The following is a 16986-nucleotide window of genomic DNA, read 5'->3' on the forward strand; positions in this document are numbered from 1 at the left end:
CTTCCGCATGTGCGAAACAAGAATAAAACATGAGATTATGGAAAATAGTTATATTGAATGAAGAATTCACAAAGAATATATTACACCTAACCCCTATGAATGAGGGAGTTAGCTACTCATAGGCATACTAAATACTAGACTGATGATGAAATTCAATGCTTTCATTCTTTAGAATGCCCTTCTACCTTCAAGTGTAGAGATTTCAAGTTTCTTTCTCTTCAATTGTGTGTTTTTGCCTATGTTAAACCCTCAATTTATAGATTTTCATAATTGGACTAGACCTAAAATTTGGTCTGGATTTTGTACTTGGATAAATTTTAATAGATAATCCTTTGATATATATATATATATATATATATATATATATATATATATCTTTTAATCTTTGGAGATTTCATATCTTTGAATTATTCTTTAATTATTTTGACTTGTAATTTGAGTAACCAACTTTGTGGATATCTGGTAGTATTAATAATCTTTGATTATTCAATATTTCACTCATTTTGTGGATAATTTTCCCAAATCTCTAAGATTTTCACTTATTTGCAAAATATAATCCACACATTTATCTTTTCCACTTTTATTGAATAAAACCTAAAATATCAAATAAAATTCAAAAATAAAAAAAACCATAAGATATAAATAAAATAAAAACATGATAATATCAATTTTTTAAATTATTAAATTCTATATATAAATGGTGAGTACAATGAATCGATACTATTTACTTTCGATTTTTGGCCTATATTACTTTCTTTTTGCTGAATGAAGGCATTCTAGTAGTGACTTTGTTATAATATATTATACCAAACATATCATTAAAGTTTGAAAAATAGTCTTCTTTTTTATCTTCATAACATTGTCTTCTTAAAAATAATGCCTTTCCCATCTACACGTTAGAGTAATAAAACAAATTTAAAAGTAACGTTGACATGATTTTAATATACTAATTGACATCTATATCGGTAGATCTAGCTCGAAATAAATAATTACCTTTATTCACCTTTTCTAATTTATTATTTTTGTGATATTCATCTCTATTAGCATTTTGTTTTGATAATAAACGATATATAAAGTCTTATACAACACTCTAAAAAGTTAATTATTTTATTATAGGAAAAAATATATTTTTTAAATTAATAATTACAGAAAACACGAATTTTTTTAACGGAAAAACCTTTTAGATGGAAATTATAAGTCATTGAAATTAAAAAAAAAAAAAGCAGATATATTATATATAATAAACACTACAAGATAATTTCTAATAAATAAACAATATATACAATTATCTAACATAATAATGTTCACAAATAAGAAAAAAAAATGAAAAAGTCTAAATAGAGTCATTAAAACGAATTTCTTTTTCTTTTCTTGGTCTCGACCTTTCCAATTGAAGATCTAACTATTGGAAACGAAGATTATCCTTTATAAAACTGCTGTTTAAAAATCCTATTTTCTTTAGATACTGAGACAAGAATGAATATTCGTGACTTCAAGATGAATATGCCAATTTACATGGCTATGGCTCAAACTACCTACCATTATTTTATTCATCAGATTATCTCTGGCCATGAACAATTTTGTGGTGATTGTTGTCTCAGTTTCTCACTTTGTTTGTTTCTCTTCGATTTGTAAGAACCTCATGCCAAAAGTCTTTGGTAAACAAGTGTCCCAAGTTTCCACTATTCAATGAATAATCTACAAGAACAATCTTTGTTATAAATTGAACTTTGATAACTTTATTCATCCTTAACGTCTTTGTGAATCATTGAAAGTGAAAATCTTTTCTAAAAGATGAACAAAGATTTTTTGACTCTACGATTCTGAAAAATTGACATTTCCTAAGTCTTGGCAATGAAGTTGATTCTCCTCCATATGCAAAAGCCAAAATGTTCAAAATCAAACTAACCATGATAATTACTACAACACCATCTTCCTAATCACACGTGTACAGCAGTATCTAGGCTCAAAAAAAGATAATAACTCGTCCTCTTTAGACAAAACCTACAAATAATCTCAATCTGTTTAGGTGATGTTTTCTTACAAAACCAGAATCTCACCTTAATAATTTATATTTTAACTCAATTTTATTATATTATGACATTATAAAATAAAATTCTAATTATGATAAAGAATAACTAGAAAAACTTGAATGGTTGTAATAAATGTTTTTCTACCATGTGATTTACCTCTAGCGCTGCAAATGTTGCTTTTTTTAGTCTTTTCTTCCTGCAATTTAATAACAATTCTTTCGTTTTTAACTGATTTTTAAGGTTTATGTATTAAAAATTAAAAGTATAATAAATTATTTTTATCCTAAGAGCTATGAAGGTTTACTATTTTAATTTTTTCTTCACAATATTAATTAAAAGTTGGATACAAAGTAAAGCTATAATTAATTAATTTGAACAAAAAAATAACTAGAATAATATAAATCTCTTAAAAATTCTACAATTTAAAAAAAAAAAAACCAAAAATTACCTACTTACCCCTCTTCCATTAAGGAAATATTAGTTCAGAAAGTAAAACTCTAATTTTGAATGCATTAATCCAAAATTTTCACAAGAGTTTCTTTATTAAGATCAAGTTAACCTAATATGAAGATTTTATAATCCAAAATTTAAAAGGGCTGTAAGATAAGATTGTTAAGTTAAAAGATGAGAGATAACATGTTTTATCAGTAGTGGTCCGTGATGTGCCAAGGATAGTAGAGACAAGCTTAATCCTTATGCAGATGAAGTTAACAAGAGTTGCCAAACTTGGACCATGTTTATCATATAGTAAAAAATGGCTTAATATATATATATATATATAAGCATTTTTGGTGACCACAAAGGCAATCCATACGTGGACCAATTAGCACTACCCCTTTTAATCTGATTCTATATAACACTTCCATTCATTACCCTTTGATCTGCACTTTACAACCCTTTTACAAGAAACTGCTTTTGCTTTATATCTTTGCTTCATTTCAAGCTCCATCATTTCCAACTTTGTTGTTTGGCGAGGAAAATTTTTGCATTGGTTCATCATGCTTGAAGGAAAGGCTGTGATTGGTGAGACTGACATGCTTCAGACCATGCAGCAAGATGCCATGGATTTAGCTTCCAAAGCACTTGATGTCTTTGATGTCACTGAAGCCATTGAGATTGCCAGATTTATAAAGAAGGTAAATTCAAAAAACAATCTCTCAAACAAGTACTGTTTTTTATCATGAAAAAACAATAACACTTCACATGAACTGCTTAAATCCTCTCAATGATCTTGTAATCGAAATGAATCACATGATTAGATAATGATATATATGAGTGCATTCCAATCAAATTCTATTTGTTTTGTTTGAAGAAATTGGTAGCAGAAATGAGTTTCTTAATTGAATCAACTTTGGTAATTTTGTTTGAGTTGTTGGTGCAGGAATTTGACAGGATGCATGGACTTGGTTGGCAGTGTATTGTAGGCACTGATTTTGGTTCATTTGTGACCCACTGTTGTGGCTGTTTCATCTATTTCTGTTTAGGTAACTTAGCCATTTTGCTCTTCAGGGGCTCAGCTTCTCCAGAGGCACATGAAAATCAATTCTCAGTTCTAGAGGCTGCAGCCAAAGCATAATTAATTAATTTAATTGCTTAATTTTCCCTTTCTTTAGATACTTTTGTATTTTTGTTCATTCCATGTAATGATAATTGATGTAGGAAGAAATGGAAGGTTCTAGAGAGAAACAATTTGCAAGAGGCATATAAATTATACTTTTGTTACAGAAATATGTTTTATTTTAGATGTAAACTATTTTGCCTAATTTATCTCGAAAAGTATAAATGTTTTCAGTTGTCCTCGTAGTAGTGTAAACTTCAAATATAACATTAACAAATAATAGAAAAATTCAAATTAAAGAAACTTGCTGAAAAACTATTGCATTATGTGATCCGCTTAATACGTCGTAACATTTATGTTGATCTGATGTACTCAATGGCTTGTGTTCCTGCGAAAACAATAGAGGAATGTTAGGGAGCACAAATCACATCTTATCACAATTGTTGACTTTTCGGACTGGTTCTATCTTGACTTGTATGCGTTATTTCCTAATGTTAGCAGTCTAGATCTCTGGGGTTACCTACGGAAAAAACTCAGACTATCAAGTTAGCGAAGGTTCTTAAAAGTCAAATCTCAGATTTGTGAATTAATGAAAGCGTACATTTAGTTGTTGGGGTCCACGTATATTTATAGAATCATTAATTGTGTCTACCTCTTACTATTAGTTGGGGTCCCTTTTAGTCATTTTGGGCCAACATTCAGATTCTCAATGGGTTTGGGCTGAGTCCAAATTCTGAGTCTTCGTGAGGGGTCTAAGTTTGAAGTTAACGGCTCCTTATTACACTGTATTTTTATAGTAGGCGGCCAAGGCCATTATATATGTAATCTTGTTTTAATTGACTATCCGTCTATTGTCTTTATCATAGGACTATACATAGACGGTTTAGACTGCATGGTTATCTGAACTTGCCTAAGTATAGTACAGCTTCAAAGTCAAACAATTGTATCCATGTAATACTACAAGATACAATAACTCAAAATTAGTCTATGAACTTGAAATGATTTATTTACTAATGAATTACTAAAACACAATTACCTAGTCTCAATATTTTTCCATATTAGCTCGTACAATGGTGATCACCCGTTGTATTAGATAGTATTTGCAAAATAAACAAAGGTGTATTTAATGAAATTAATTCCCTTACAATGCACCTATATAAGTTTTTGTGATCTTGCACTTGGTCGACACTTCAAAAGGTTATATCTAGAGTAAAAATTAATTATAAAAAACTAAAATTGCAAGAATATATAAAAGGCGATATACACTACAGCAGCAAGGAAAAAAACAAGGGGAGTCTAGCCGCAATATCTCATAATTCAATAGTGATCCCACTCCCATACAGAAAGTATTGAAGAATTGGTGGCTTTCATCCTTTTTCCCTTAGTGATGCTACAAAAGATTGGTTCTGCTTACAACCAACACCCATAACCTGATGGAAATAACCCTAAGGGTCTACAACATGGAACAATGGCTAGGCTCATTTTCATTTCTTGTATGTAAATATATAAATAAAGGTAGAATATTTGTATAGGATTAGTCTCTTTACTTTTCATTAGAAAGTTTATTTGGGCTTGTATTTTTGGCCTTTTTTCCTCTTAGTTTTCTCTTTGGACTAAGACCAACCATGACCCAATGATATCAGCAGCTTCAGCGTGTTCTTTCACGGGCCAAGTACATGGCCAATTTCTCTACATGTCTCCAGCTTTGGGCCAACATCGTATCAGCACTTTCTATCTACATCTTGGAGCTTTCTTTCTGCACTTTGAAGATTTCTTCTGCACTCCCAAATTTTAGCTTTATGACCATAACGTTCCTTCCGAATTAAGCAGGTAAGCAGTAATTACTGTTGACCAAACGTATTTGTTGCGTTAATGGTTTATATTTACTGAACTAGCACCCTATGTAACTTTCACAACAACATTTCCTCTCCAACAACGTTTTTCTCCCATTGCTTTCTTCTTCTCTGAACAACGTTCTTCTTCATGAGATCGTGAGATGTTCTGCTTTTCTTTTTACTTATCTTTGGGTTCATCTTCATTTTTTCAGTCATATGTACTTACTCACTTCCTTCTTCCTCCTTATTATACAATTTTTTTATTTAATTTATTCTAGCAAGCCTCGTTTTTTTTTCTTGTATTTTTCATCGACCAGATTTGAAAATCCGGTTTGAGAAAATACCGGATTTCGCAGTTCGATTTAGATAAGTCCTAGATTTGTAAATTCGTTGGACTAACAAGCCAACCAAGAATGCACTGGTTTTGAAATTCGATTTGTAAAAATATCCGATTTTTAAATTAGATTTAAATAAGTTCCGAATTTGTAAATTCGTTTGAGTTAGGAACACACCGAATTTGAAAATCCAGTTAGGAACCTTATTGGATATCAAAATACTGTAAGAAAATCAAAGAATAATGACTAATGATATCTGACTTTCTTTGAAAAAAAAAATCTAAAATATATGTTTGAATTATAGTCATTATAGATTCAATAATAGTTGTGTAAATTTGAACACATACAATAAATTTTGTATTTTAAAGTCTTGTACAAACAATTTATACAAAATTAAAAAAAGTTATTTTTCATAAGACAAAGTTTAATAAATGTGACCTAAATTCAAAAATAACATATATAAAAACATGGTATAAACCTTATGAAGAAAAGTACATGTCAAAAATTGTGAGTGTTATGATTTTAAGCACCCATTTTAAAAGTTTTGTCTACTAAAAACTATTGTCTATCTATGTTCATGCAAACCTAAAGCATGTTTGAAAAATTGTTGACTAAACCACTGGCAGAACTTAGTGTTGACAAAGGAGGCAGTGACCCTCCATTTTTTTTATATTTATATAGTTTCATATAATTTTTTTAAAATTTTAAATTTTAAATTTTAATATATATTATATATTTATATTTATAGGTGAGTCTTCACATTTATTTTTCAATTTTATCTTTTAAATAAAAATAATTATTTTATTAATATTATTTTTTAAGTGATTATTTATTTAATTTAATTTTTTAATTGATTATTTTTAAACTTAATTATTATAAATGAAAATTAATTATAGTAAAATAAAAAATCATTTTATATTTAATTTTATAATTATAATGATAACAATAATTATAATTTTATTATTTTTTATTATTATAAAAAAAGTAAATACAATGTTTCTACTAGTTTATATAAAAAGTTTGAAATTACTCTTTTGATTCCTATTTTCGTTCAAAAATAATAAATTGGTCCTCGAATATTTTTAGTCTCAATTTGATCCTGATTTTGGAAAAAATGATGCAATTTTGTCATTTTTTTCAATAAATTTCTTGAATCGGATCAAGATTTTTTCATCAAAATTGAAGTTGTGAATAATAATGGTTTGTTTTGATGTTCTAATTGACATAATCCTAGTATAAATTTTGGTGAAAAAATCTTGCTCCGCTTTAAGAAATTTAACGAAAAAGATCAAATTACATCAATTAAAAAATCAAAACCAAATTAAGACTAAAAAACATTGACGAAAAACTTGATATTTTTAGACAAAAAAATGGACCAAAAAAGTAATTCAACCAAAATTTGGACAACCCCAACATATTGACTGAAGATCCGTCACTGGCCTAAACCTTAGACACTACTGCAAAATAGGTATATTAGATAAGTTCTAGAGTGCATATTATATTCGTTCCGCAACCGATTTAATATGGATTGATATAATATGAAACAACCAATTTAATACCTTAAAGTAAAAAACCAAGAATCACATCCACGTACAAATAATTATTCAACAAAAGATCTCCAAAATCTAATTAAAGAGCAATCGAACATTCTAATAAAAATCCACCCTAATATTCTAACAACCGAACAAAAGCCCAAATTAAAGAGCGAGAAATGGCTGAAGTGAGAAAGAAATTGTGAAACGAAACCCTACCTTCATAAAACTATTGAATCAAAATTGAGACTATGGAAGTTGACGAGCGTAGAGAGAAAGATTGAGAAATTGGAATTGGAATTGGGCGAAAGAGAGAACGCAACTCGTTTAAAATTTTGGATTTGGTTATCCAACCATCATTTCCAACCCTTAGATGTAACTACAAAGATGAAATTCAAAGTTAAATAAATAATCATGTGTTTAAATAGAAAAGAAAAAGAGAAGAAGAAGCTTGAATAGAAAAGAAAAAGAGAAGAAGAAGCTTGCTAAAGCGTAACACGACAAGGGTAGGGCATGACAAGAATAATGGTGAGTGGCTTGGAAGAAAAACGGGTTTCTTTGTTTTTCCGCAGGGAAGAGAAGAAGAAATAATGGAGGCACAAAAGAGAAGACGAATTTCAAAAAGTAAAAAGGATTTTCACGTTTTGTAGTGAAGAGGACATATTAGATCAATTGTTTCTTTAACTGATATAATATATGTACATACTAGATCGGTTCTTTCTTTATCCGATTTAATATGTTCATATTAGATCGGTTCCCCTATAATGGAATTAAAATACTTTCCAATATTTACAAAATTGTCACCGAATTTTTAATTAAATTGATTTTGTTACAACTGATCTTATATCCTGTTCTAATATCACAAATTTCCACTAGTGAGGTCATGTTTTGGTAATTTTGACCATAGTGTTTCTTAATGATATTTGTTGTAGTGTTCAAATACCTTTCTTTATAATGCAAGATCAAAATATGCCAAAACGGAAATTTTTGTTTTCCTTTTTACCTTGTTCTAAGAATAAGTAAGTCTTAAAGTGTATGTTTACTTTGTTGTATGAGGTGTCTCTATCTTTAGAGTTTCTCTTATTATATATAGGCACATTACTACTTAATGCCATAAGATTTTTTTTTTTTGCAAATGGATTTATGATTTTGTAAAGGGGTAAACGTGTACTAGTGCAAAAATTACATTTTACTGTGTTCTTTATGACATGATTGCAAATATTATAAGACTTTCTATGTCGGTTATCATTAGAACTGACATAAATAGCGAACACAGTGGCTAAATTTCATAATAAAGTAGAAGATTTTCTATGCTAGTTAGTTATACATAAAACTAACATATAGCGGTCACAATTTCGTAAGAAAGAATATTTTCAATGTCGGTTATACATAGAATAGGCATAAAAAGTGGGTGTGTATATTATTTTAAATTTAAAAAATAGATACTATGTCGGTTCTTCACTATAACTAATGTAAGACCCGAGAGATTTAAATAATTAATTAAATAATTATTTAATAAATGTGAGTAGTAGAAGCCATTAAGGCATTCAATGCGGAATGTTATGACATGGAAAAGTATTAGCTCAAGTGTTTGCCCAGTTCTCGCGGGTTTTGGGTGTTTCGATGATGCTAGAATGTTTAGGGTTGATTTGTATGATTGATATGTTATGTGATTACCTGTAATTGCTTCATTGGTGGAAGATTGTATGAATTGCACTTAAAATTGGGTCGATTTTGGGTGAATGTCATATGTGACGATTGTGAGTGGGGTATTGTTGTTTGGAATTGATGATAATAGGATTGTATTCTGAGCCTTGGGTGTGGCGCATGTGAAATTACATCATCTTGAGGGTGAACTTCGAAATGGTGGAGTTTGTGAGTCACACCGAATGCGAGAGGAATCTGGGCAGAACCCAGTTTTTCACGCACCGCCTGGCGGTGCTAAGGCTGCCGCTAAGCGACCTGATAGTAAAGTAGTAGGTTTGATGTGGTTGGTGTTCTTGTCATAGTGGCATTGAATGGGGTCCGTATTAGAAGTGTTTTAGACATGTGATAGGCTGGGATTTTATTATCTATGATATTTAAATAATGAATGAAGGATTAAATGTGCGCATTGGGTGTTTCCTACATATTGGTAGCTACAGTGTCAGTTTGGTTGTCCAAATATAGGTACAACACTTATTAGATTGGGGTGGCATGAATAATATGAATAATACACTATAATAATATAGGACCAGGGGTATTTTGAATATAAGAACAGGTTTAAGGTAATCAATAAGGAAAAGGATGGGTGCATGATATAGTCGAATCGGAAATAATGGTGTATGTTGCAGTACTTTGGGTATGGTAATGTAAACTGAATAACTTGTATGGTAGTAAATGGTGGGTATCAAATTGTTGTTTTGTGACTTGTTCCTTTAGAGAATCAAGTGAGGCATGTTAAGACATGATAATATCTAATTTGGGCATGAATTAATTGTACTTTATGTGTTTTAGTTATAGTTATATGTCTTCAATACTATGATTGATGTGTGAAAATTGAATTGCATGTTTGGGGTCTCTTAAGACCCGTCGAAAACGCCAAAAACCAGTAGCAATGCGATACTGGTATGGCGCCTGTCGGCGTGGGCAAGTTGCTAGGCGAGAGGTGCCTAAAACAGTGGCAGAAGCCACTGGACATACATGGCGCCTAGCGGCAGGGAATGTCCCGCCAAGCGGTGACGGAGCAGCGTAGCTCCTGTTTGGCGCTTAGCGCCTGGCGGTGGAGGAGTGGTCGCCGGGCGATCTGGGACCAGATTCCGCCTAGCGTGTCTAGGCGATGTTAGGCGTTTTGGTTGCTGTGAAATTGGTTGTTGTTATGATCAGTGGACTTGAAGGACTAAGTTCACTTACCTTTGTGGTTGGGCTTGATGGACTAAGTCCAATAGGGGTCTGGAATGCGCTTGATGGTGGGACGCATGATGGGCATGAAATTGATTAGTTCCCGTCGGCTGCTAAGAGGCGAGGAGTCCTTAGCATGGAATTCATTTTTTATAATTTCATATGGTTAATTATTTTTAAGTATTGTTTAAAGTTATTTTTATTTACGCGTGTTTCTATTAACAAATTTTAAGATCAACCTCGACTTCATCATGTATTTACTTTGTACGGGATCCATAATGCAAAATATATACCTTTTACTTTAACAACGAGAGTTATTACGCATTTCATTTTAATGTAACATAAGTAATGTATAACTCAAAAGTTTAATTATAAATTTTAATCATACAACAATTTTTTTTCTACACGTAACTAATAATGTAGTACTATTATTAGTATTAATATGATTAGTATTAATGAATATTTATTATTGTTATTAGTATTGATATTATTCTACTACTACTATCACTATTATTATTAATATTAATATTACTTTGTATTATTATTATTTATTATTATTATTATTATGTCTACATTATTATCATTATTATATTATTATTGTTGTTATTATGTTTACATTTTATTTTACCAATGATTATATATTTTATGTGTTTCTGTTGACAAATTTTAAGCTCAACTTCAATTGTTTTGTATTTACATTTTACGAGATCTATATTACATTTTACGAGATCTATAATACGCAATATCCTTACATTATTATTATTATTATTATTATTATTATTATTATTATTATTATTATTAGGCTTAAATACTTTTTTGGTCCTTATTTTCGTAGTATTTGTTGTGGATGGTCCTCATTTTGACAGAATGTTTAAAATGGTCCTCATTTTTATCGAATGTTTAAATGGTCCTCATTTTCGCAATTTGTGTTTTTATTTGGTCCTTTTTTGTAACGCCATTTAAATCATTAACGGAGCATTGTACAGGTGGCACGGTTTGTATTAGAGTACATGTAACACACCCTAATACAAACTGTGTCATATGTACAATGTTCCGTTAATGATTTAAACGGCGTGACAGAAAAGGACCAAATAAAACATGAATTGCGAAAATGAGGACCATTTTAAACATTCGGTAAAAATGAGGACCATTTTAAACATTATGTCAAAATGAGGACCATCCGCAACAAACACTACGAAAATGAGGACCAAAAAGATATTTAAGCCTTATTATTATTATTAGTGGTATATCGCACAATATATTAGTATTATTATTAGGATTGGTACTGAAATTATTATTAGTGTAAAATATTATTATTATTTTGTAATTAATTTATTACAAAAAATATTTGTGATTAATTATTTAATTATTTCATATTGTTATTATTATTATTTTGTACGAGATTCATAATCTACAATATGTTTACACTATTACATTAATGTCAATCATAATATACCTATATTGTTCTATTATTATTATTATTATTATTATTATTATTATTATTATTATTAGTATTAGTATTGGTATTCAAATTAGAATGAGTGTAAAATAATATTTTTTATTTTTAATTAATTCGTTACAAATGTAAAGTCCCATTTAATTTATAAACGCAATTAAAGAAATGCTACACATAGATAGTATAACAACGCAGTCTTGGGGTCTTAATGTCACCCCTACAAAACTAGGCACACCACGATGCCAACAGGAAATAGCTGAAAGGTCTAACAGTTAAAGTAGAGTACTACGCAGAAATTAATACATGGGCCCAGGCCCTAAGGAAAACCCATCAAGACACAAGATCTAGTCTATGCGAACTATGCAGCGGAACTATCACCACCCTGTTGCCCATGGGTGTTCCTCGCATCTGCTCACATCAACGAGTTGATGATCATCGCAAGAGAGAGTACCACACAATAGAACACACAACAACAAAAGTAGGGTAAGCTAATGAACAAAAGATTTCATCCATCAAGTCAGATATAATTTCACAGTATCATGCACTCAATTCAACCAAGCATGTTATGACTCATCAGGCAATACACTACGACTCGACTCGACTTATCCGGATACATATAACTTGGTCGGATTCAGCGGATGCTTGCACTTGTGGTGGATACCTCTGCTCACCCCCGAGCTGCTCAACCCCGATCTATGTGTTACAGTGTTACAATAATTCAATTTCCCTCACCACAAGGTTAGCCCTTAGAAGATTTTAGGCCTCCTGCTACTCTCACCACAAGAGTCAATCCGCTCTAGGTGAGACTTGTAACATCCCGCCAGGATATTACTGATTTGTAAATAAATAAAAGAAATAAATTAAAACCACGTGCTTTTAATAATACCTCATTTTCCCAAAACGGCGGGAAAATTTAAAAACTTTATTAAACCATCAAATAAAGTCTATGAATACCAAAACAATAACGTCATAAAATTACCCATCAGGGTTTACAACTGTTTTCAAAGGCAATAAAGAAACATAAGCATTTTCCCCACATCTAACCCCTCTCCGCGGCTAAGCGTCACCTGAGCCACCTGCATCAACAGAATCTGCTCCCGTGTACCGCGTACACGATCATCGCCACACACACGCAGATAGGATGAGCTTAACAATTAAATCACATGTATAAAGTTGCAGAAACATAAGCATATAAACACAAGATATCGTATATAACATAAACATATCACATTGCCCAGTTCTTTAATTCCTACCATCTGACCCCCAATCAGATTATTCGTGTTCTACAACGTCTAAGGATTTCTTCAAGGTGACTTGCTGCCATACCTATCGGCCACAACCGATAGAGCACGTGCGGGAAAACATGCTACGGACCATACACCGCAACGCCAGGTAGAGTTCCCATATACGAACATAGTCCGTATCGTCCCAAGACTACCAAACTCGTCAGCCAACAACTGAGGAGGGCAATCTATCCGGACCCATCCGTACTGGCCACAACCAGCACACTCACACCGGCAACACTCGCCAACCCGAGCCACAACTCAAGGGGGGTTCCTCGTGTTCATCTGCTATCCGGAGCCACAACTCTAGAGATGCTATTCCGAGCCACAACTCAAGGAATACCACGTGCTTAACCCCTATCCCGAGCCACAACTCAAGGGATACGTTCCGAGCCACAACTCCAGGAACACCAGCAATCTCACCCTTAAAGCATCATTAGACGCACCTTAGATCACAAATTCATAAACAAAACTCAAGGCTGCAGCAGTATAAATCGCCTGGCGGGGGACACGTGCCGCCAGGCGCTGCCAACTCTCAGACCGCCTGGTGGGTGTCGCGTACCGCCAGGCGCACATCGCCTTTTAAATCGTTCTCGCAACAGCGACCGCCTGGCGGAACTGCCTCTGCCGCCAGGCGCACCAAGCACTAAGACCCCTTTGTGATTTCGCTACCGCCTGGCGGTCCAGATCCCACCGTCAGGCGTCATGACAGTACAACATACTCTAGTTTTACTATTCAAGTTTAACACAGTTTCTATCATATCTCCATTTGATCTATTCCCGAATTATTACTTAAATGGTTACTAACAATGATAAGGTCCAATCCTCGACATCCTAACTTGGAAGCAGCACCCATTCAGTCATAACATTAAACTCCTCCATTCTTAGCTTATTAGTACTCCTAAATTCATTACACCTAAGTTATTGCCAAGTCCACTTCGCTGTTTGAGCTCTCATTCCCGATAATTGGTCAATTCTTTAATCCCCTCCTCCCTCAACTATTGCACTATTCAGAATCACTATTACCCCACAACAAGGGAGGCCCCTATTATTTAATATCTCTCCTTCCTAAAGCAATTCAACCCCCTTTTGAAACTCATGCACGACTCCCTCGTCAACCTTCTCAAACATCACTAAAACTTTCCCCCGATTGATTCCAACCCAGTACAGCAGAATCCATCCTCAGCACACAACACCTCAACTTGCAGTAACGTTGCTATTGCGCGAGCGCTTGGCGGCCAGCCTACGTGCTGCCAGGCGGTGCTTGCCATCTGGGTATTTCCCAGATTCTTCCTGCGTCCGAAACCCTACCATTTCTCCACCTCTGTGAATTCCCACTTCACGTAATCCAGTCCAAGTACAATCACGACGACTCCATATTTTAATTATACTAATTCTTACCCCTATATCCAATTCACCACAATTCAGTTCAATAGCAATCCAAGATAACACCTTCAACCCTAAGCGTACATACACTGTTCCATTCAATTAAGCCCCTAATTAGGTGTCCATGCCTACTGTTAGTTAACATTATCACCCTTTATGGTTCCCCACTCACTTTTGCCCCGATTACATTTAGCCCAGAACCCCAGAAAAAAACCAAAATCGGAGAAATGCCCCGCGCCGCCTGGCGATTCAACCAGCCCCGCTAGGCGCTTCATCCATAAACCCAGAAATTGAAACAACCCTAAGCGTCGCCTGGCGGCCGGGAGTGTGCCGCCAGGCGGTTCCCTTTCCAGAACCCCAAAATAGTGCAGAACAGATGAGTCGCCTGGCGGTGGTTCATCACCCGCCAGGCGGTTTCTGGAAAATTTCCAAAAACGCAAAAACTCAAGCATACAACAGCAGATAGACATTCAATTATCATACATCACATGTTATTATTCTTTTAAAACAAAATCGCGGAGTCCAGCTCCCCTAACCTGGAATTCCTTCGCTTAAATTGAATTGTTTGAGATACTCCAATGATCACTACGTCTTCCCCTTCTTGATGTGGTCACTCAAACCTCACCAAAACCTCACTCAAACCTCACCTATGGCCACTTTTTACTCTTTTAAACTTGGCTTTTAGTAGGGTTTAATTACGGAAAACGAAATTTACCTAATGGTACTGTTAATTACCATTTAATTGACCTTTATGATCTGTTTTTCAGCTACCCAAGGCTGCCTCTCAACTATCTAGGGTTCTTCCCAACCTTTCATATTCAATTTAAAGCCAAAATGCCAAAAATAATGTTTTTAGTTTGGTTCTCCAAGGTTTGAACCCACAACCATATAATCACCAAGTCTATATCAAACCATTTAACTAATTCATATTTTCTTGCTAGGAATCACAATTCAATTATCATAATAGAGTGTCAGGATGCAACCTTACCTTGAATCCTTACCTAGTTATAAAGATGGGGCACCACCATGGACACTCACTAACAAAGGCCATGGAATTACGTCCCGACCACTGAAGCGCGACCCTGAAAGTCTCACCTAGAGAGCCCAAGGAATTATGCACTAACACAGACAAAACATGATCACACAGTCAAATAGTATTCACCATGCAAGGATATATTCATTATTTCAACCTTTAAAGCCAATACCTTTCACGTTTCCAGGTCCAACTCATTCCAACTCATCATAACCCATCCATGCACATAGGATTCAACTCATCTTGTTATCATGTCACTTTAATAATACCCATCTCATTCAGTTCACATGCCAATTTCCACACCAAACCCATCATATACAATCCATGAATCATGCCATGCATACATAACACTCCATTATATACATGTTTCTCATCATAACATTCATACCCAAACAAATACCAATCATCCAAGAACAAACAAGCATCCAAACAGCGCACTACCTCGCCCAGCCCCTCGCTCAGGCTGAAGGGTCTCGCTCAGGCGAGACGTGCTCGCTCAAGCGAGCCCCCTTCGCCTAGGCGAGGGCTCGAAAAAGCATCAAGAAACGAACGCGGGATCTCGCTTAGGCGAGACCCCTCTCGCCTGGGCGAGATGTTCGCTCGCTCAAAAATTGAGCGGATCGCCTGGGCGACCTTTCGCGTAGAAGGGTTTGGGCGAGTCCCTGTTCGTCTCGCCTAGGCGATACTGGCTCGCTTGGACGAGATTATCAAGTCTCACCACTATTTTCCTGCAACAGCCACCCACGCCAAACCAACACAGCATACTCACGCGTCCACAGTTCACATAACAGTACACCAACTACATAAACCCAACAGAACAACCAACAATATTGGAAGAAAACGGGAATGCGATTAAGCCATAGCTTCCCTACCTGGAAATGGGTTCGAACAAGACTTCGACACAAGACCAAAGGAGCACCGCAGCTCTAGAACCCGACTCGAAAAGTGAGCAGAACAATGGCCTAGCTAAACGTAAATCTGAAGAACGTTGGAACCCTAGCAGAAGTACGGTTACGGCTCTTAGGATCAAGAAAAGTTCTGAAATGAGGAGAAGTGTTAGGTTTAGGGCACACTTAGGGGTTTTATCTGTTGGGCCAGCTCTTAGGCCCACTTATAAGGGCATCCCCTTTACTTAAGGGCATAAAAGAAATAAAAGATTTTAATGGACCTTACAACAAAAACTACGAGTGATTAATTATTTAATATTTTCGTATTATTATTATTATATTGTATGAGATCTATAATTTACACTATTATATTAATGTATACAACAATATACAATATACTTATACAATTCTATTATTACTATCATTATTATTATTTGTAGTACTATTAATATCATTAGTATTAACAAATATTTAATATTATTTTAATGTTATTGTGATTTATTATTATTGTTGTTGTTGTTGTTGTTGTTGTTGTTGTTGTTGGTGTTGCTGTTGCTGTTGTTGTTGTTGTTGCTGTTGCTGTTGTTGTTGCTGTTGTTGTTGTTGTTGTTGTTGTTGCTGTTGTTGTTGTTGTTGCTGTTGTTGTTGTTGTTGTTGTTGTTGTTCTAAGCGAGAGTACCTCTCTCGCTTGAGCGAGGGCTCTTGACTTGAGCGAGATGCACTGCGGGTTGGGGGACTTTGATGAATTGTGAATTTTATTGTTGGTTT

General features: G+C 33.9%; 1 protein-coding gene across 1 annotated transcript; it reads left to right on the forward strand.

The window, feature by feature from the left end:
• Positions 1 to 2922: 2922 nt before the first annotated feature.
• Positions 2923 to 3715, forward strand: LOC114168140 (dynein light chain 2, cytoplasmic). Its single transcript, XM_028052874.1, has 2 exons — positions 2923 to 3169; positions 3415 to 3715. Exons 1-2 carry the CDS (start codon positions 3032 to 3034, stop codon positions 3607 to 3609), a joined length of 333 nt encoding a protein of 110 aa, XP_027908675.1. The 5' UTR covers positions 2923 to 3031; the 3' UTR covers positions 3610 to 3715.
• Positions 3716 to 16986: the final 13271 nt, after the last annotated feature.

The sequence above is a fragment of the Vigna unguiculata genome, chromosome 11 (assembly GCF_004118075.2).
Source record: "Vigna unguiculata cultivar IT97K-499-35 chromosome 11, ASM411807v1, whole genome shotgun sequence".
Classification (NCBI taxonomy): Eukaryota; Viridiplantae; Streptophyta; class Magnoliopsida; order Fabales; family Fabaceae; genus Vigna; species Vigna unguiculata.